The sequence below is a fragment of the Dysidea avara genome, chromosome 9, assembly GCF_963678975.1.
Source record: "Dysidea avara chromosome 9, odDysAvar1.4, whole genome shotgun sequence".
In the NCBI taxonomy this organism is placed as follows: Eukaryota; Metazoa; Porifera; class Demospongiae; order Dictyoceratida; family Dysideidae; genus Dysidea; species Dysidea avara.
In genome coordinates, this window is record NC_089280.1 from 36,659,609 (window position 1) to 36,681,698 (window position 22,090).

The 22,090-nt window shown below is 39.3% G+C and overlaps 1 protein-coding gene across 1 annotated transcript in view; it reads right to left on the bottom strand.

Moving 5' to 3' along the window:
• Window positions 1-676: 676 nt before the first annotated feature.
• LOC136266630 (centrosome-associated protein 350-like) overlaps window positions 677-22,090 on the bottom strand; it is a 42,578-nt gene continuing 21,164 nt past the window's right edge. Inside the window, exons 14-24 of the mRNA XM_066061622.1 lie at window positions 18,311-18,478; window positions 18,159-18,261; window positions 15,208-15,456; window positions 13,800-13,957; window positions 13,527-13,711; window positions 11,270-11,357; window positions 10,977-11,222; window positions 8,458-8,789; window positions 6,502-7,022; window positions 3,455-3,633; window positions 677-3,403 (exon numbers count right to left, since the gene is read on the bottom strand). Of these exons, the coding sequence (XP_065917694.1) occupies window positions 773-3,403; window positions 3,455-3,633; window positions 6,502-7,022; window positions 8,458-8,789; window positions 10,977-11,222; window positions 11,270-11,357; window positions 13,527-13,711; window positions 13,800-13,957; window positions 15,208-15,456; window positions 18,159-18,261; window positions 18,311-18,478 (4,860 nt within the window). The 3' untranslated portion in view covers window positions 677-772. The remainder of the gene's footprint in view (window positions 3,404-3,454; window positions 3,634-6,501; window positions 7,023-8,457; window positions 8,790-10,976; window positions 11,223-11,269; window positions 11,358-13,526; window positions 13,712-13,799; window positions 13,958-15,207; window positions 15,457-18,158; window positions 18,262-18,310; window positions 18,479-22,090) is intronic.

The window sequence follows — 22,090 nt, forward strand, 5'->3', positions numbered from 1 at the left end:
ATGATTATTACTATAAAAATTAATGGCTTTGTCAACCGTCAAAATGATAATAGCTAGATTGATTGTGTAAGATTTCTCTAAGATGTTTGATAGCTAGAGTATCAGTCTTTCTATGAATCAGAGGTCCTCTTGTTATGGGAGCAACCTATACCTTACACTATGGTATTTCTGTTTTCTAGTTCAGAAGCTATACTGTTAGCGTCAGTCAAAATCACCACCAGGCAAATTTTCTTAACATTTTTTTGAAATTTCCTGGGGGAAACCCACTAGAAAGCTCATGCTCCACACACCTTGGAATCATTTCTACCAGTGTGCTCCCACCTTAGCAAAATCCTAGATTCATACAGGGAGTCAGAAACATGATAAAGGAATATCATCCAAAACAGCTTAGCTGTATTAGTTAAGCATAACTAAGCTGACACCAAACCCTCCCACTATTTGCAAGTTTCTATGGAAATAAAATTCTGACTATTGCCCTCAGCCAAGCTTAACTCAACCTTATGATTTAACACCATGAGCCTGATTTCTTCCCTACTTGACATCACTTCAGCTTGAGATGAACATTTTTGCCAGCTGCAGTAGCTACAGTACACACATCATGGACTCCCATTTCTTTCTCCACTGCCTCCAAATTGATTGACAGTAGTGCACGGACACCAATAAATGTTTGTGACAATTACTATACTCATACCTCACACGTCATAATTATACAAAACACATTAATACAATTAATGATTTGTTATACATGTACAAAATGAAATTAAACTTTTAATCACATTTTAGCCGATTTTCTTGATACAATATTATTCATCACATTTATAGTGTCGATCAGAAGTGATTCCAATATTGCATCAGCTGTTTGTAGTTTAACATGTTCTTCATCATCATCGTAATTAGTCCATTCTCTTTCTTCAGATCGTAGCTCCTTGATCAACAAAGCTTCTACAAAGTCAACATCTCTTCCACACACTCTCCTGCCTCCATGAATATATCTAGCTACAGGAAGGCTAAAAGGTAGCTGCCCCTTCATTAATCTTGTGTAAACTATAGATTGGACTCTGTCTAGGGTAACTGGTTCACGGGATAAGCTTACAGGTACTGGTGGCATCCAAACTGGCCGAGGTTTGGCCTGACGTGGACGCAATTCTCTTATGACTTCTACAGCTAATTCAAACACTAACTCTTGGTAAGACATAACACTTCCTATCTCTTCTTCAGCCAAACCTTGAGGCAGCTTGGTGGCTTCTGGAGTTAACACAATTTCTTCAGAATGTAGGGCCTCTGTGGTTAATTGGAGACAGCAATTCCAAGCACTGGCAACTATTACATCTACAGCGCTACGTTCATTGGGTACCAAAAACTGTGAAGTGTCTACAGGATGGCTTTCCAATAGTTGTGTAATAGACTCCACTGAACTAGACCTGGACTCACTTAGTGGTCTGGCAGCAGTTGCCACAGGACTCAGAGGGGGTGAGTGTGGGGGACTAATGTCTCCAGCTAGTATACGCTGCTGCCTGGGTGGAGAATCAGCTCGATTAAGATCTACTGTTACAGGACGTAATGGAGATACTTCCTCTGAAGGAGATATCTTAGCAGAAGGATGGTCAAAATAAAAGGGTGAAGGAGGGGTTAAAACTGGTGGGGGAGATAATTCTAATGATCTGGTAGACAGTTTGAGTTGCTTTGTGGGTGTCTTTACAATTGGTTCTTCTTTCTTCTTCTCATTCATCTTGCACATTACCTCAACTTCTGATCGCAGCAACAAAGCAAACAATTCATCAGTTACTGTATTAACCATAACATCTGGTGTGTTGGCTACAGTACTGCCAATCTTAGAACACCAAATTGTTGTCATCTCTTGTACAGCTTCATCGGCAATTTTGTCAACTAGTCCAGCAGTGACAGTGTCCACTTTCTCATTTTCCTTGTGTATGGAATAAGTTGCTTCATCAGCAGAAGATGCCTGTTCGGTACTAACAAGGGAAACATCTGGTGACAAAGGCTTGTCTGATGGAAGACTGCTTGGTGCTGGTGGACTTACAGATCTAGTTGGTTGCAGTTCAACCTTGCTTGGTGGAGCAAACAGCCCATGAGATGGTTCGCATGTGAAGTACCGTATGCCATCCATTGAACCATCATTTGTCCCCTTAGCAAGATCTAGTTCTACTCCAATCCATACACCAGGGGCAAACATTGTTTGGCCAACAAATTGTATCACTCCTATCATCTTCTGACCTATTAATACTTGCTGACCAACCTTGAAAGACAAAGCTTCATCAGGCTCTAAAGCTGGTAGTTCATTAGTTTCTGAATAAACAATGGATGAAGCTTCGGATACTTCAGTAGCTGGCTGGCTATCACTTAAATCTACTTCGGATGCTTTTGATGGTAAGGTAGCCTCTACAGGTGGCTGGTTAGCTGACTGAGTCCTACTACTGATGTCTTCTGGTTCACTGCTAACTTCTTGACTAGTAACTACAGCTGGTGTACTGTGGTCTTGACTGGTAACTGGTGCACTGTGGCCTTGACTGGTAACTGGCGCACTGTGGCCTTGACTGGTAACTACAGCTGGTGTACTGTGGTCTTGACCAGTAACTATAGCTGGTGTACTGTGGTCTTGACTGGTAACTGGTATACTGGTCTTTGGCTCTTCAACTAAACTGTTCTTATCTGATTGTATGATGGTTTCATCTTGATGCTGACTGGTGTTACTGTGATCAAATTTAGTAGCAAGTTCTTCTTGTATGGTGCTGTGATCAAGATCAGTGGAGACATCCTTGTCATATGTTGTAGCTGTCTTGTCTTGTCGAGTGGTTTGATCATGTTGAACAGTAACTTGATTGTGTTGAACAGGTACTTGATCATGAGGCTCTTTATGTTGATTGAGAGTTTGAGTACCAACTTGATCATGAAACTCAAGTGTTTGATCATCATCTTGATCATGGGGAGGCAATAATGGCTCAGTTAGGGTATCATCTAATTGCTCTATGATGTCGGCACTTTCTCCCTCAACAATATCCTTCTCACTGTATACTAATGAGCTACTAACTGACACAGTTGAAGTTGTTGGTGAAGAAGGTGGAGACGATTGTGCAATCACTTCAGTAAGGACTTCATCAGGAGCAGCACTCAGTTGAGAAGTAATGACAGTGGTCGGATACTCCTGGATAGTATCAACAGCACTAAGCGCAGTAGTTGATAGTTCCATAGTGGTAGCTTGTCCATGAGTTATATCATCAGAGAATGGAGTGTACCCATACATCTCAGTATCAACCTTATTGGTAGATTGTAATGGCAGCTGGTCAGTCTTCTCTTCCATATCACTTTCACTAACATCTGCTGATCCTTCACTAGTGGCTACCAATGTCACTTCCTTCATTGCTGCTGCTCTGGACTCTACAGCCTAACAAACAACAACGAATAGTTATTGACGTAATACACTATAATATGTTACCTCAAGTTTTTGTTTTAATTCTGCTTCCTTTTGTTTGAGGAGAGCTCTTTTCTTCCTCTTCTGCTCTTGTTGGGATTTCTTCACTTCCTCACGACGCTGCTTTAGTTGCTCCTTCAACATCCTGATCCTTGCCTCTATGTCAGTACTAGCCTCTGATGTCACTGTAGTAGCTGTAGTCTCTGTGGACCAATTTAGACATATATCAACATATATACTACATTGCAAAACAAAAAACAAACTTTGACAGAGTTGGTGAATTCAAGTGAACTTCAATACCCTTTATTGGTATTTAATTCCTTAAAAGTTATCACTTAAGGTTACGGGATACTGTAAACCCCACATGTATACTATCAATCATTTTTAATGATTAGGGGTTTGATTTTTCTTAATGCATTGTTATCAAATATTTATGCATTCTTAACTTCTCATTAATCGACATGAATTCAAATGTTGTTATGGAAACATGAGTTGTCCCCATGCCAATTAGTGAAAACTATGAACCAAAAATCAGACCAATAAAGAGCCATGAGACAATTCTAAGGTTTGAAGAACATCACTTGTGAGGGACTGACAAGAGGATTTGTGAATAATGTGTATAGTTGCTGAAATATGACTACAATATGGCCTAAAGCAAGACACTGTGGTCACAAAATTAATTTTTAAATTGATATCACAAGGACTAGAAATGTTATTTCTAACAAATGGCTCCGTCAGGACCTAGACAAGAAGCCAAAGAAGCCAAACTACTGCAGACATGGGGCCAAGTACATGAGTACTTATACTTAAGTACAGATTTGAAAGTACTTGTACTTTACTTAAATACTTCCTTAATTTCCCCAGTGTACTTGTACTTATACTCAAGTACTTTGCTAAGTACTTGTATGTACTTGAGTACTTAAGTACTTGTAAGTACTGTAAACATTGTACGTAGTTTGTACACAGTGGGTACTTAACAAAATTGCATGAAGGTGCATTGTACAATTCTTCTAGTGCCTTCACTAACCTTACTATGTATCATGTAGCCACGATTAATGATGTCATAGAATTCTGGCAAATAAAAACAATGCTGCTGCTAAAGTTAGTGCATTTAAATGTTTAAGAGAGTGAATGGTTGACAAAAACCTGAAAGTACCAATCCCACTAGGTACACTTACATACTACAATACACTGAATAAGTGTATATTTTGCTACAGCAAAATGTACTTGTACTTTACTTGAGTACTTCCAGCATGTACTTGTACTTTACTTAAGTACTCTCTTGATTGTCGCCAGAGTAATTGTACTTATACTTGGAAAATTCAAAAGTACTTGTACTTTACTTAAGTACTTTCAAATGTACTTGGCCCCATGTCTGCAAATTAGTAGTCTGTTTATACAAAATGTTAACAACTAGTTTGACAGTCCTGATTTTTGGTTCAGGAAAATATCGCCATTAGTCAGCAAAACTAGCATCGGCTACAGGTGCGCCAGTTGCTAAGTGTGTTATGTGTGTTTTCTTGTACCTTGTACCTGTCAGCGGGCTATGATTCTCCCAACAATTTAAGCCTGTTACCAGCTGATACACAACAACACCAAGCCCGCCTTAATTACGTAATAAATTTTTTGTTTGACAGTCGCTCAGTATCCTGTAACCTTAACAGAATACTTAAAGGAAGCATTAGCCTATGTCTCAATCTAGTGCTATAAACAATCAGGACACATGATGTGGCCAAGGAAAGCCAATGAATCACAGACAAGCGTGTATTTCACAGGAACCAAGAAAATGCTATTTTTATGCCTTTGTACTTCAGTAATGGATAAACAGAAGTAGCCTGTTTTTTTTTTTCTTGTTTTTTTTTTCTGTGCAACATTCCTCAGGATTATGAATAATTGTGAGCTAAATTGGTTCAGCCGTCTTTTGAGATACGCTCCTCCAAAGTTTGTCTTATATTCTTTGTATTGCTCTTCATTTCTCTGTGGGGTTAGTGGTAGCCAGTGCCCATGGTGTCACAGCAGTGTAAAGAACATGTGTGTCAAAGAAGCAGCTTGTGTGGATTTATATGATGGGAACGAGTTGTCACAAGTTGTGCCTTCAGTGGTGCCACAGTAGCATGAAGAACAAGCACAGTTTCAAACGAGGTTTTGAATATGGACACGCCCATATTACACGCAGCACAAAATAACGTTTCTACAAGGAAGCTTACCCATTTAGGTCTCAGTAAAGTCCATCCCCAAAGTTATAGAAGATGAAACAGTCTTAAAACACTCTGGGAGAATTTTCCGTGATATTTCTGGACTTCTCCGTTCATTGTAACAAACGTGTGTACAAGGTTAGACTGTACCTAGTATAATCAAATTCTTTTAGGTATGCCTATAAAATGAATAGAGTGGTTAACCACATGTTGGCCTGGGTGACTGGTCACCCACTGCAGGCTATCAGCCTGAATATGCTTGGAGGGAGCATTGCAAATCAATGATTGAAAGTGAGATTTGTGATGCTTGAGGTCTTTTCTGCTAGCAGGTTTCTAACCAATTTAAGAACCTGCTAGCAGGTCTCTTAGTGGATTTTAAAGACATCATTATCTTCCCAATATGTTATTTATACCCTTTAAATTTGAAAAGAATCTAACAAAGCTCACACAAGTTATGGGAACTTTTGTAAGTGGAACGAAAAGAAAATTAACAGGCTCGAAACTATTATCGATCACTGCCATTTCCCAGCTGTGCCAGATCCAAGTCTAACTTGTGAAAGGGAGCGGTGCGAACTTCGATTTTTTCAACACTTCGACAAAAGCACGTTCAGTCTTCCGTAACATTGTGTGACAATTTCAGTATGACATACAACCCAATCCCACAATGACTCCAACTATATGCCCATATAAAACTAACTAGGTCGGTTAAAGACCACGCCCTCGGATCTTCGTGGATTTTAAAACTTCGTTTTGTTCGGGTTTTTAAAATCCACAAAGATCCTCATACTAGGTCTGTAACCCACAACTATAGCACACTTATCTGAACTACTAATATTGTTTACACCTCATAGCATGAATACAACACTATACACATACCAGTCAAACTATCAGACATCTTGAGTGAGTCACTGATGTCACTACTAGTAATTTTCCGACTGTCCACAGCAGTTCGTGGTGTAGATGAAGCAATTACAGTTGGCACAGTGGCTGCAGTGTGTAGTTGACTGGTTACCTCAAGTGTCTCAAAACTCTCATTGCCATAAAGTTCTGTCACTTGTGTAGTGGTTGCAGTCTTTACCACTTGTTGATCACCTTCAGACAATTCTTCCTCTACAGAAGACATTGTTTTATCCTCTATTAAACTCTTATTATCACTGTGTTCAGTTTTTGTTGGGACAGATGCAACTACAGAGCTGACATCCAAAGCTGGTGGAGCACACTTTTGTGCTTCTTTCCTCTGATAGAAACACTCCATTGCTTGGTTAATGATATTGTTTACTTCTTCTTCTTGCTTAGTGATCTCTTGTTCCCTTAACATCAACTCTCGTTGCTTCTTCAGAGCTGCCTCAGCCGCAGCCTTGCGTTTCAACACTTTCTTCTCACGCTGGGTTAAATACCTACAACATATATATGTGTGTGTGATGAAAATCTGACTAGTTTGCATAATTCCGTTTTTGAGAAAAATGCCTTAAAAGTACATTGGGTAAAAATGTGCAGTTTTACACATATTTTAACTGATTCAGTAAACAATAAAAGTATCCAATACACCACTACATTTACCTCTTGATGGAGAGTACACAATATCTTTGTTTCGTTTTGTACAATGAAGCAAATGTAAGTGATGTGCATTTGATTACGTTACAGTAAAATGTAACCTGTTTCTCAGCTTGAACAACCTTTTTGTTTGATGGTCCCAGTTGATGATGAACACAATGACACAAGTCCTAACTCCATAGCCTGTTGCAGAAACTAACTTTACTTTTCCTTCACAACAGCCTGGTCATATTAGTCAGACATAACCAAGCCCAAAAATGTCTTCAGAGTGATCCTAAAGTTTCTATTGACTGACTGCCTGACCAGCCAAACATACCTCAACAATGCATGGATAAGGTTATGGCCTTAATTTCTTCAAGGTTTGAAGTTTCTTTTTCCCCGAGATATGCCTTTTCACTAACTGCAGCATATACTATACATCATCATGGACTTCCCTTTGTCCTTCTATTCTTTTTGCTGGACAACAGGTAGCAATTTGCAATACAGCAATATGGTTTCCCTGTAGTTGTGTTGACTAGCTATCACACTAAATGACCATAGTTTCTGTAGCAAGTGAATCAATTGAAGAGATACTTCTCGCATTGTTCTTTGTTTGTTGTGCTGTGTAACGGGAGGAACATAGCTAGCATAATGGCCATTTCACATTTTAGTAGTGGCATGTGTTCAGACTAGCAATTTTGGGATTCCTGGTGTCATTCTTTCTTTTGATGCAGTATGCGTGGGTTCAGTAGTCATAATAACGTTATCAAAAAGATAATAATGTTATCAAAAAGGCAAACAAACAAGAAAAATTAGGAATATTAAGTTGGATTAGGGATCAAAAGAAAAAAAAGTAGTGAAGCAAGGAAATAGCTAAAAAGTAGCGAAACAATAGAGGCTGTCTTCACCTGCATGCAGATATATTAATGGACATGAAATCAGTCTATAACCTTTCCTACTTCTGATTGTCAGGGTGTCTCTATATGGGTAAATTACGTAGGTCCCAAGGTGCACTTCATGACCAAACTAATAAGACCACCTCATTATAGTGACCATGTCAAATGGGTCCCAAACATAGCTAAGGTGAACTTCATGACCTCATTAATAAGACCACCTCATTATAGTGACCATGTCAAGTAGGTCCCAAACATGGCTAAGGTGAACTTCATGACCTCATTAATAAGACCATCTCATTATAGTGACCATGTCAAGCAGGTCCCTAACATACTTGCAGGTGGCTTAATGGATACTGTTCGAGCTACGTACATAGCACACTACTAATAAGGAAGTTGATCTTACTTTTCAGAAAGTTTTAACTTCTTTAACTGTTTAGGTATAGAGTCAGTGCTAGTGGCAATGTCTTTATCTGTACTAGTATGTTGATCAGAAGCCTTCCCTTCATCCTCTCGATCACTGCTAATACCGCTAATGCTCAACACCTCATCCAGTGGTGAGTAGGTGGGGAAAGATGTGGCTGCTGTCTTTATGAGCTGACTGGTACTGCTGACTGTAACATGTTCATGAAGCTCAGAGACTTCCTCTGCTATAGACTCCTCTGTAACTATCACCTGTTGAGTAGTCTTGTGTGTTGAGTGAGTTGATGATGGCGTAGAGGTAGATGGCACTTCAGCCTGTAATGATGATCAGTTCCATGTTACACCAGTTACAGATAGCACTATGACACAAGCACAAAATCACTTTATATTGTTACAGTACAACTAGTGGCCTATAACATATTATTGATACAGTACATGTTATACCAGGTACAGATCCTATTGCTCCCCCCCAGCCACACACACATTCTTGTAAAACTTTACTTCCCTTAATCCCCCTGAGTAATTTCTTCTGATATACACATATGCAATGTTGCATATGCACAGTTGTTAACACTAACAAATACCACATTGACACTAATGGTTTAGCTTATCAACACTAAAACTAGTTTAACGAGTATAAAGAAAAATTCCTAATTTTTCTTTATACTTGTTTGTTTACTTTTTTGTAACATTATTATGACTGGTGAACCCGCGCACCCCACATCAAAAGAAAGGATGGCATCAGGGATAACGGTTCCGTCTGAACGCGAATGCGTGCCCCGATTATCAATTACTGACTCGAAAGTGGAGTGTCCATTATGCTTCACTTTCAGCTATGTTCAGCCTGTTATATAGCGCTACAAGCAAAGAAGTAGGAGAAGCGCCTCTGCAATCAATCCAGTCACCACGAATAATATGGAAGATTCACGCACCCCATCTATCAATTACTGCCTCGGAAGTAAAGTGATCAATAAGCTTCTTTACACATTGTTATGAACAAAGAATAGTATCAGAAGTGCCTCTAGCACCAATTGATATAAGACAAGTTGAGATTAAACTGCCAACTTTTAAACAATAACTGTTACATTATTATATAATGTTCATTTTTGTATTACTTTGCTTCTTGTAACTGCCTGCGTAACCCCTTTGAAAAAAAAATCTGAAGCACCCCTGTAATCAACCCAGTCATTACGGAAATTACGGACGATTTCCATTTACAAACATAGAGAAGCCATGCATTGCGCTATCCCGAATTGACATCTTGGGCTGTCAGCAAAAAGAAATGGGACACAAAGGAGGACAAAGGTAAGTCCATGATTCATGCATTGTACGTACTGTGGTATGCCAAAAAGCATGCCTCCAGATGAAATGACATCGAGCAGTGAAAAATCAAGCCCATAGCTGTTATTGAGTTACGCTTGCCTGAAGCTATCAGGCAGGCAGGCAGGCAGGCAGGCAGGCAGGCAGGCAGGCAGGCAGGCAGGCAGGCAGGCAGGCAGGCAGGCAGGCAGGCAGGCAGGCAGGCAGGCAGGCAGGCAGGCAGGCAGGCAGGCAGGCAGGCAGGCAGGCAGGCAGGCAGGCAGGCAGGCAGGCAGGCAGGCAGGCAGGCAGGCAGGCAGGCAGGCAGGCAGGCAGGCAGGCAGGCAGTTAGTCAGTAGAAATTTCCATTGAAAAAAATATCATAACAATCTAATGGAGGTGCTTAGGATCGTACTGAAGGCACTTTTGGGCCTGTTTTTACCTAACCAATACTGCCAAGGCGTCAGGATGGCATTCTGAAGCTGGTTTTTGGGTGATATTTTTTTTGGCCAGAAAACCCCAAATCTCTATGATCCCTAAATACACAGTACTAACGTACTGTATGATTAAGTCATTTAGGTAACTATACTATAACTACATTAACTAATCCTAAAACTAAATGCTAAATTTAGGCCTTACATAGAACTATGTAAAATATATCTATTTAAAATGAAGTAAGGATACAAGTGATAAAAAGTAGTGAACAAGAGATGAATGATGGTATTGCAACATAGCTCAGTGGGGGAAATCCCTACATTGGCATGTTATAACAATGATTTTGTTCAATGCCAAAGCCACCCTGTTTTAACCAATATACTCCACGCCTTTAGGCATATGTTCAATATCTAATGAGTTCGCCCATAGTATTGGTAGTGTATGGAGTTACACGCTCCCTTGTCCATTGGATTCAATGTACTCTGTTAACATACAGGTGGTTAACACACAGGTGGTCACTAAAATAACATATAGGTGGTCACTAAAACACAGGTGGTTATTAACATACAGGTGGTCACTAAAATACAGGTGGTTAACATACAGGTGGTCACTAAAATACAGGTTTCTTATTTTTAAATTTTATTTGTTAAGGCTTTATACCACAAGTGTTGAAGGTCTGTAGGACAACTGGTCCTACAACCTGTTTAAAGTTGTTACATAAGGTGGTCACTAAAATACAGGTGGTTAACGTACAGGTGGTTAACGTACAGGTGTTTTACTGATGCTCTTCTTCACACTGGTTGGTGCTCCTTCACTACTGTCACTACTAACAGCTGATACTGATGAAACTGAAGACAAGCTCATGTCATGATCACCCTCTAGTAACTGCTTCAGTTTGTCCTTGTACACTTGAGATGATTTCCTAATTTTATTGATATCTTCTTGTTCCTTCAATAGTAGTTTACGCTCTTGGCTGGCCTGCTTGCTGGCTTGCTGTAGTCGCTGTATCTCAGCCTGTGCATGAATAATACAACAATACTGTATGTGTGTTGCTTATGTACTTGTTCGAGTTGAAACTTCCTCATAAGTTCACGTTGTTTCTTCTTTATTGGTGGCATCTTATCATCCTCCCCCTTGTTATGTAACTTCCTATAATAACCATACCAATTACCATAGTAACCACATCAATCACCATAGTAACCATATTAATTAAAACACACAGTAGTGTGTCATGCAGTCTACACTATGGGTATATTGATAGGAACATGTAAAATGTAATTGTCACTCATATGTAACTCCGTGATCCTGTCACTGATTGGAACCAAATTTGCTGTATACATGCCTGTCAGGTAGCATAGGAAACTGCCCCAGAAGCCAAAGTTGTTTTCTACCTTTTCGCATTTGCAAAATCTGCCATAAAACACAAATACGTACTCCAATCCAGCTGAAATATTGCATACTTCACAAGGGGCTTTTAAAGCAAATCTCAGTAGCAATTTTGGTGGAAATCCAACCAAGATTTACAGAGTTAGAACACTATTATCTGAGATCAAGCCTAAACTTTGAAGAATAATTTTTAAAAAAAGGTCTGTAGTAAGTGTAGTTACGAGTAACCATCATAGGAACGCTTTTTGGTGGCTTGAAAGAAATCAAGATTAAGATGGGTGTATCCATTCACTGGACTGGACTACTGGACTGGACAACAGTACAATAGACACTTGTACATGTTACAGTACAACACCACACAACAGTACTATAGACACTTGTACATGTTACAGTACAACACCACACAACAGTGCTATAGACACTTGTACATGTTACAGTACAACACCACACAACAGTGCTATAGACACTTGTACATGTTACAGTACAACACCACACAACAGTACTATAGACACTTGTACATGTTACAGTACAACACTACACAACAGTACTATAGACACTTGACATGTTACAGTACAACACCACACAACAGTACTATAGACACTTGTACATGTTACAGTACAACACCACACAACAGTACTATAGACACTTGACATGTTACAGTACAACACCACACAACAGTACTATAGACACTTGTACATGTTACAGTACAACACCACACAACAGTACTATAGACACTTGTACATGTTACAGTACAACACCACACAACAGTACTATAGACACTTGACATGTTACAGTACAACACCACACAACAGTACTATAGACACTTGACATGTTACAGTACAACACCACACAACAGTACTATAGACACTTGTACATGTTACAGTACAACACTACACAACAGTGCTATAGACACTTGTACATGCTACAGTACAACACCACACAACAGTACTATAGACACTTGACATGTTACAGTACAACACCACACAACAGTACTATAGACACTTGTACATGTTATAGTACAACACTACACAACAGTACTATAGACACTTGTACATGTTACAGTACAACACTACACAACAGTACTATAGACACTTGACATGTTACAGTACAACACCACACAACAGTACTATAGACACTTGTACATGTAATAGTACAACACCACACAACAGTACTATAGACACTTGTACATGTTACAGTACAACACTACACAACAGTACTATAGACACTTGACATGTTACAGTACAACACCACACAACAGTACTATAGACACTTGTACATGTTACAGTACAACACTACACAACAGTACTATAGACACTTGTACATGTTACAGTACAACACCACACAACAGTACTATAGACACTTGTACATGTTACAGTACAACACTACACAACAGTACTATAGACACTTGACATGTTACAGTACAACACCACACAACAGTACTATAGACACTTGTACATGTTACAGTACAACACCACACAACAGTACTATAGACACTTGACATGTTACAGTACAACACTACACAACAGTACTATAGACACTTGTACATGTTACAGTACAACACTACACAACAGTACTATAGACACTTGACATGTTACAGTACAACACCACACAACAGTACTATAGACACTTGTACATGTTACAGTACAACACTACACAACAGTACTATAGACACTTGACATGTTACAGTACAACACTACACAACAGTACTATAGACACTTGTACATGTTATAGTACAACACTACACAACAGTACTATAGACGCTTGTACATGTTACAGTACAACACCACACAACAGTACAATAGGCACTTGTACATGTTACAGTACACAACAGTACTATAGACACTTGTACATGTTACAGTACAACACTACACAACAGTACAGTAGACACTTATACATGCTACAGTATAACACTACGCAATTTATAAGCCTTACTGCTTTTTGATGTTAAGCCATTGCATTTCTAGTTGATTCTTCTCCTGTAAGGCCTTCTCTCTCAATTTGAGCAGAGCCTGTTGGTGCTGTGCCCTTGTCTCTTCCTCTAGTGTATACTGACGAACCATACGGGACACAAAATCACAAAACGACTCCTCTCCATCACTGCTAGTATGAGCATCAACCTGTTGCCAGTGGATAATAACATGTCAAAACATTGGTCAACATATCTCCATATTGTACGATACAAAACATGTCCAATAGAGTACATACCCCTGACAGGTCTCCATGCGAGGTAGCCAGGGAAGACACAGAGTCACCAGCCGATCGTAGCCGACCCTTACTCTGCTTACGATGGCTCTCAGAAGGAAGTACCATACGAAATGATACGCTATCTTCTTCATCACTGTCCACCATAACACTGTCCACAGCTGTGATGACAATTATTCAATGCTGACAATAATCACATACCATTATATCACTATTTGTATGGTGGAAGAATTGTGTACTTTTTTCATAAAATTATGAAACTTTCCACATAAGAGGTACTCAGTATTCCTCATAACATTTATTTTTTTGATATAGTGCCATCACAGATTTAACCTTTAGCGACCTTTATGGCCATTTTTGCACAGAAAGTTGTCCCTTGGTATTTTATTTGATTCATACAAACCTCACAGTTTACTGTGGGGTTGACTTGTGTTCACCACTAAACCATCCTAATTAAATGCCAAATGTACCACTCTGTGTGGGCAGTTCAAAGGCGCCGCGAGTGCTATAATTCGCATATAGCACTGCTACACTAACTGCAGCGAGTGCATTATAACTTATAATGCACTGACTGCAGTGCAATATATTTATATTGCAATGGCTGCGGTTTTGTGCATTGCACAAGTGCTGGTGGCTTATGCTGCTACGACACCTTACCTAATAGGTGGCAAGACGCTACACTGTTTACTTGAATTCTTATATAGCCTAACATGCGTAATTTGATTGTGGGCCATACAGGGAACGTCACTACTACGTTATACATGCGATCTAAAAGCAGCCAATGGTGATCAAAGAGGCAAACACGGCAGGAAAAACTCTATATAAACGTAGTTACATACCTTACTAGTTTGATCGAAGCTTCCACCTTGAAAAATCGCTTTTTAAAATAATGTTATTCTAATTGAAACTCACCATAACAATCAATCGTGGGGTTGCCATGTGATTGTATGGTCAAGGCCATGTTTGATATGTAATAATGTCGTTAGTTTTAGAGTGCCACAATCGATATCGGTATTCTCTCTTATAAAAGAAATGTAGCTGCAGCATTGGATCTTTCCACCTATTAGGTGAGAGGTACATAACAGTTGTACAACGGGCACGAGTGTGTTTATACTGTTCATCTTTAACACACACACACACACACACACACATACTACACCCAAACGCACCCACACACTACACACAAATTTCGGCAGGCCAATGTAATCTCATGATGTTTTATACATACACACATGATGTATGTTAGTATTCAGTTGTTCTAGTGTTGTGCCATTATATGTGCCAACTGTTTTGGTTGGCTCTGTCTAGTACCGACATAACCTGATGAAGGTTACCACAGAGTTTTCCCATGCATGCACACACAAGACAGACATGTACACAAACAAAACTGACTGGCTGGACTAGGTCTTACTATTCTGTAAAGTATCATCCAACTGGCTATTGTGCTGTTGTTGTTCAACTAAAGTATCTCCTTCAGAACTGATATCTTCAGTCACTTCACTGGTCTCCTTCTTGTTATCCTTGATACTGACATCGGCAGAGTAGCCCATGTTACTAGCAGGAACAGTGTCGTCCTCAAAATCAGTAGTATAACAGTGTGATGTAGTGTGGCTGGTGATCAACTGAGTGGTAGTCACCTCATCATCATCACCTTTAGTAGCTATGTTGGATAAACCTCTTAAAAAACTGAATATCTTATTCCAGTTCTGTACAAAATGGCACTAAAATGGCTTTGGTTCCCACACTACTATAGGGGAGTCACAAGCACTAAATCTCCCCTACAGTAATGTAGGAACTCTGTTGTGTTGAGGCACTAAATCTTCCCTACAATAATGTAGGAACTGTACTGTGCTTGGGCACTAAATTTCATAAAATTTTAAGTGGTATATTACACTTGTGCGACACAATTTGTATCCTGTTGCAAGAAGAGTAGAACCTAGATAGTGCAATGCAAAATATATATGACTGTGCTTGCATCTCCTAACTCTGCTATCTTGCACCTGGTAAACTGCACGTTTTTATTTATTAAGGCTTTACAGCACAAGTGCTGAAGGTCTGTAGGACACCTGGTCCTACAGCCTGTTGAAAGTTGTTACAGAAAGCGTGTTTTGAAAAGGTGGAGAAAGGAGAAAAAACCCATGACTGGATCTAGGCAGCCTGGAACCTGCAGCCATCCGTTTGAATACGTGAATGGTCCACTCCATGGACGATGTAGCTTCTTAGCTCTCCCTATCAGTATTACTGTGCTATGCAGCCACACCTTGTCACCACCTTTATTGGGTTCACCATGTGCATTGCAGTTATACCTTTCTTTCTGCCTACCACCAGCTGTTTTCAGGTTCTGCCTAGTATGACTTTTCTAGAGATTACCACAGTTGTACTACTTACTGTGGAGTGATTGCTGTTTCTGGTATGGGGGGTTTGTATATCACATCCAAAGTGCTTGTCGCCCAAACATAAGTTGAAATGCCAGTAAATGGCTCCTTGTTTGTTGCAAACTTTTGGCAAGTGTTCCTCCCATTCACCCCTAGATTCAACAATAGTTGTGGCTAACATGCTGCAAAAGCACGAACAAATTTATAGTCCAGTTACGTAAATAAGCAGCCCCTTTCTATCTGTGCAAAGGTTTTATAACATCACTCTTAAATTCAAATAAGTGGTAAATGCAGTCTCAACTCTGTCCACTTCAGCTACTTCTACTTGCCAATACCCACCAACACTGTGAAACAGGGTGATCTAGCCAGTGTGTCCAACATGTCATCGATGTGTGGAAGTGGGTAGGCATCCTTCCTGGTAATGGTGTTCAGCTTTCTATAGTCCACACAGAATGTGATTGAGTCGTCCTTCTTCAGAACTAAAACTATTGGTGATGCCCATGGGCTAGTGGATGGTTGTATCACATCCTGCTCTTCTCTACAAGACCATGTCAACTTCTTCATGCCAAAATAGTGGTATTCTTCTTGCTTGCTGACATGAAAGATATATTGACTCCAGCTACTAATCCATCCAAGTGATACACCCCTGCTGGATTCACAGACAACAACTTCACTGTTCCACTCTTACTTGTACACTAGTCAGAGTTGGAGCACTACACTACCTGTTGCTCCACCTCAGCCTGTCTATGTTGCTACATACCAGCACCTTCCTTTACCAGACATGATGTCAACTACATGTAGCTTAAGGAGTTAACAAGATAGAGTATTAACAGTGAAACAGAATTATTTTGTTCCTACAATAATGTAGGGGATATTTAGTGCTTCTTTGGAAAATATTTTGCCTACTATACTGTAGGGAATATTTAGTTGCACCTTAGCACTAATACATATAAGGGGAAGAAATAATATTTGAATATAGTGAGTGCTCCATCCCAAGCATAATAGGGAAGATTTAGTTCTTAGTGGTACTAAATCTTGCCCATATAATGTAGGAAGAAAGTCTAGACCCTCTTACTCCCACCCTTGTGATAACCAAACAACAGTACATCATTATTAGTGACTCAGCAGTGTGCTGTTTATGTACAAGGCAAACATATTAACTGTTTGAAGGACACTTTGCATGGCTAATTGATTACAACTAGTTTGTTGTACACAACTAGCTTGTTGTGTACAACTAGCTTGTTGTACACAACTAGCTTGTTGTGTACAACTAGCTTGTTGTACACAACTAGCTTGTTGTACACAACAAGCTAGTTGTGTACAACAAGCTAGTTGTGCACAACAAGCTAGTTGTACACAACAAGCTTGTTGTGCACAAAATGCTACATGACCAGTACTGTATATGTACAAATCTTTAATTAATAAAATTTGGTTGAACACCGCAGCGTTTATTACCTTAGATTAGGGGTGGGCGATATTTCAATAATATTGAGAAATTTACGGATATTGATGTGCAAAAATGATATTGAGATACACTGTAACAATCACAATGTGCTATAGTTGCTGTTACCTTGGTAAGTATCTTGTACAAAAAACATCATGGGTATAGCTCAGGCATACAATACTAGCCAGCTATGCAATAAATCAGCATTTTTGGAATTTGAAAACAAATTGGATGGGCAGGTCAGTTGATAAGGACTAGTAATGAGTTATTCAAGAGATATTAGCAGTTATCGAGATAATGTGTCAAAAAATTATCGATATTTGTTCTTTAAGATATCGCCCACCTCTACCGCAAATCATAAAATCAATGTAGCAACTATTCCAAATTTTACCACCGCTTAATGCTCGAACCCAATGATGTTGAAGCCCTTATGTTCAAAATTGATCGTTGCACCATTCTACTATTGAAGGAGTGGCAAGTTAAAAAATACGGTATACGTCTCCCCCCAAACCAAAGGAATGTTACTGTACAGTGAAATGTTACCTGGTAAAGTAGCTTTACTAGATTCTGGAGGTGTGACAGTTTGGGTGGCAGTGTGTTGCTGTGGAGTACGTGCTACTAACAAATGTTGTTGCACCTCTTCAATCTAATCATGTTACAATAATAAACACATAAGACAAACAGTAACACTTTACCTTGTGCTGTTGTTCTACAGACTGGTGGAGGGTTTGTTTGGTGAGTTCTTCAAGACGTTCGGCAGCTGATTGCTGCATCTGCTGCAGTTGTTGTTTAGTTTGTAACATTTCTTCATGAGCTCTTTGTGCCATTGACTTCATCTCTATCTCATGGGCCTGCTGCCTAGCCTATAAAAAAGTTATCGATTACAGATTGTTTAATTACTCTAATAACAAGATATGGTAACCACAATAGTGCATACACCAAGCTTGATTAGATGCTGCAACAAGATCACATGGTCTAGAGAGTCCAATGCTTTATGCAAATCTAAGAATGCTACACAGGTAACTAGCTTTTTGTCCAAAGTATTAACAATAGTGTCAACTGTCACCATCAAAAGCTGTTCTGTGGATTTTCCTTTACAGTAAGCACCTTGGTAAGCACCGTAAAGTTGGTTTGGGTTCATAATAGGGACCACCCATGTTTTTTTACGAAGCGGCTATATTTACAGGCCTGTAACGTAGGATTTTTTTTGCTATATTTACGACATTCCTAAGTGCACATGTGCAAGGGTGTAACTAATCACTGGACTGGACTACTGGACTGGACTACTGGACTGGACTACTGGACTGGACTACTGGACTGGACTACTGGACTGGACTACTGGACTGGACTACTGGACTGGACTACTGGACTGGACTACTGGACTGGACTACTGGACTGGAACACTGGACTGACATATTTTTGGTTTTTACACATTCTGAGGTTGGTTTTATTGAGTCTAGCTAGCCAAGGGTCTTCAAAAAACTTGCAGCCTGCTACAGGAGTAAGCAAAAACTGACTTCTCACTACTTGTTATGCTCTACAGCATTTATACACTTCTTAGTATTGTGTTTTGGAGATTGTAATATATAGCAGTAGCTAACCAAAAATCATTTTACTATATTTGTACTACCTATGATACACTGTATCCTTGAACTAAATAGCTCAGACCCGTGGGACACAACCTATCCTTCGTAAGACAATCTATTATAGCTAAATTCATTCCTACATGCAATATACAAACTCATTGCACAACTGTAGGGTTTTTCTGCTATCATGATCAGTTCTTACATGTGCTGGTTGGCGTACTATAATATGTGACCAAATTTATTAGCATTGTACAAGCTTGCTACTACTTCCAATCGGTTAACTATAACTAGCACATTCCCTGTGGCATACTGATAAGGAGTATGTACTGTAGAAGAACATAATAAATAGAAGTGAAATCACTAGAAGTCAGTTTTTGCTTACTCCACTCCCCATACTCATCATTTTAGTAGCAGACTGCAAGTTTTCTGAAGGCCCTTGGCTAGCAGGAATCAATAAACCAACCTCAGAATGTGTAAAAACTAAAAATATGTCAGTCCAGTGTTCCAGTCCAGCGCTCCAGTCCAGTAATCCAGTCCAGTGATTAGTTACACCCCATGTGCAAGCATCTTGTGACTTATTTTGTTACATTTGCTATTTAAAAAGACTTAGAAAAAACCGTGACACAAAAAGGTATAAGAAACGAAGAAAAAAGGTGTGATGTGATGAGGATCAAACCCACACATCCAGGTTTGGAGCACCCATGATCTACCACTGTACCATGGTACTTGCTGACTACTTCTCTTGTTTTTGTACTATTTAAAATGTTACAAATATAAAATACTATACAGGGCTCAACCCAGAACATTAACCTAGAGGGGGCGAAGTAAGTTGCTTCGGATTCTAGGGGGATCTGGGGGCATGCTCCCCCAGGAAAATTTTGAAAATTTAGGTGTAAATATACTCAATTTTGGTGAAATTTTACTGTGATGCCATTGAATATTGACCATTGGATTATACAACTTTGGGATCAATTAAACCTTTCCATTTCTCAAGGCTTTAGGTATAAACCTAGGGGAGGCAATAGCTAACCCAGAGGGGGCCTGTGCCCCCCCCCCCGCCCCCCCCTAGATTAACCCCTGCTATATGCATACCAGTGAAGAAGAAACCAAAGTTGAACCCGACCCTAACCCTAACGTTAACCTGACGTTTGCCTGTTAAACACAATGATGACTTTCACTGTCTGTATGAAGGTAAGTCTTGGGTGAGTTCGAGGTGAGCTGGGTTGGAGCGAGCGAAGCGAGCGTCCCGGCAAAGCTGGGCCAACCCTAGCTCACCTCGAACTCACCCAAAGACTTACCTTCATACAACTAGTGTGTTTGATACTCGAGTTATACAACAAACTACCGACTAAATAAATATTTGCACCGTGACCGACTAAGTCACGAGATGCTTGCACATGCGCACTTAGGAATGCCGTAAATATAGCAAAAAAATCCTATGTTACGGGCCCGTAAATATAGCCACTTCGTTTTTTTTTTATTCACAAAAAATCCTAATAGAACCAACATTAAAACCACCTTGGAAAGCATCCTTCAACTCCAAGTGGTTCTTTGCAAGGAGTATAGATCCACTAATGAGAATTTTTGACAGCACTGAAATATTCCATTTTGTCACATCATTATTTTCAAATGATTTAGTTTCACAGATCTACTATCCACTTTCTCATGATCCTGTCATGATAAAAACTACAATATATCCTTCAGTTCTTCCACATGTCTATGACTTTTGGTACCGTTCAAATGCAATGTCATCTTGTGAGAGTATGAGCAATTAAAGAGCATGGCTCCAGTTTTGCTTGCAAGTATTCATCCCAAACACGGGATGAATACTACTCGCAAGCAAAATGGGTGCCATGCCCTTTGATTTGCATTTTTTTTAAATTGCTCTCACTCTTGAGAGATGACGTATTTGAGCAGTACTGTATTACTAAACTTGTATTGCTAACTAGCCTCCATCTTGACAAGGTTCAGCGGCTCTATATACTAAACAAGTTGTATAACCAATAAATAAAATGCAACAAGGCTGGTTGAATGGATCAGTGCATGTCTGTGACCAGTTTTTGCTTTGTTTTCAGCCCAAATTGGATTGTGTCATCTTATCAAAGTGTATGAAGCCATAAAAGATTGTAGTCAGTGTTGGGTTTTTTGGTGTGTGGTACTTATCGTTAATGAGGTTTGTTCTATATATAGCTCACTAAACCCAGATATGGGCCAAAGACCTTGAAAAATAGGTGACTGGTGTGTGTGGGTGGGGCATTCAAAATCAGGTTTGCTGGTGTCGGCTGCTTGTTGCTACTTCTATCCAAAACAATCTTCACTACCAAATTACAAATCCATAAAGGATTAATAATAAAATTATAGATGAATAAATTGGAAATTTCAAGAGAAGCCATGAAACAAGAAAGGATTGTTGGGGGTAATATATGTGTACAAATCCATATTTTGACTCAATTAAATCAAAAGGATGAATGAGCATTATGAAATAGACAGAAGAGCCACAATAGAGATTTGTAACTACCATCCCAGCAATCATTTTTTTTCTTTTTTTTTTTCTTTCTTTTGTGGCTTAGTTTTCACTAATTTCCCTCTTGAAATTTTTTATTCAACTGGATTATAGCTAGTAGAGTAGGACCCAATTATCCAAACATGTAGTAGTAACTGTCATATTAGAGTATTGTAACAGTGTGTTCCATTAGATTAAATACCTCTTTGTGCCCAAGTAACTATGAAACCTTAGTGGATTTGCCAATTCAAGGTGAGTGGTTTAAGCCAAATCCCAACTCTATAGACAAATACAAATGAAATTAATATCTGCAAACTTAAGTGCCTGTACTGTAGCTTATTTGATTCGTGTAGTACAAATCATATTTTTGCTCTATCTAGCACTAT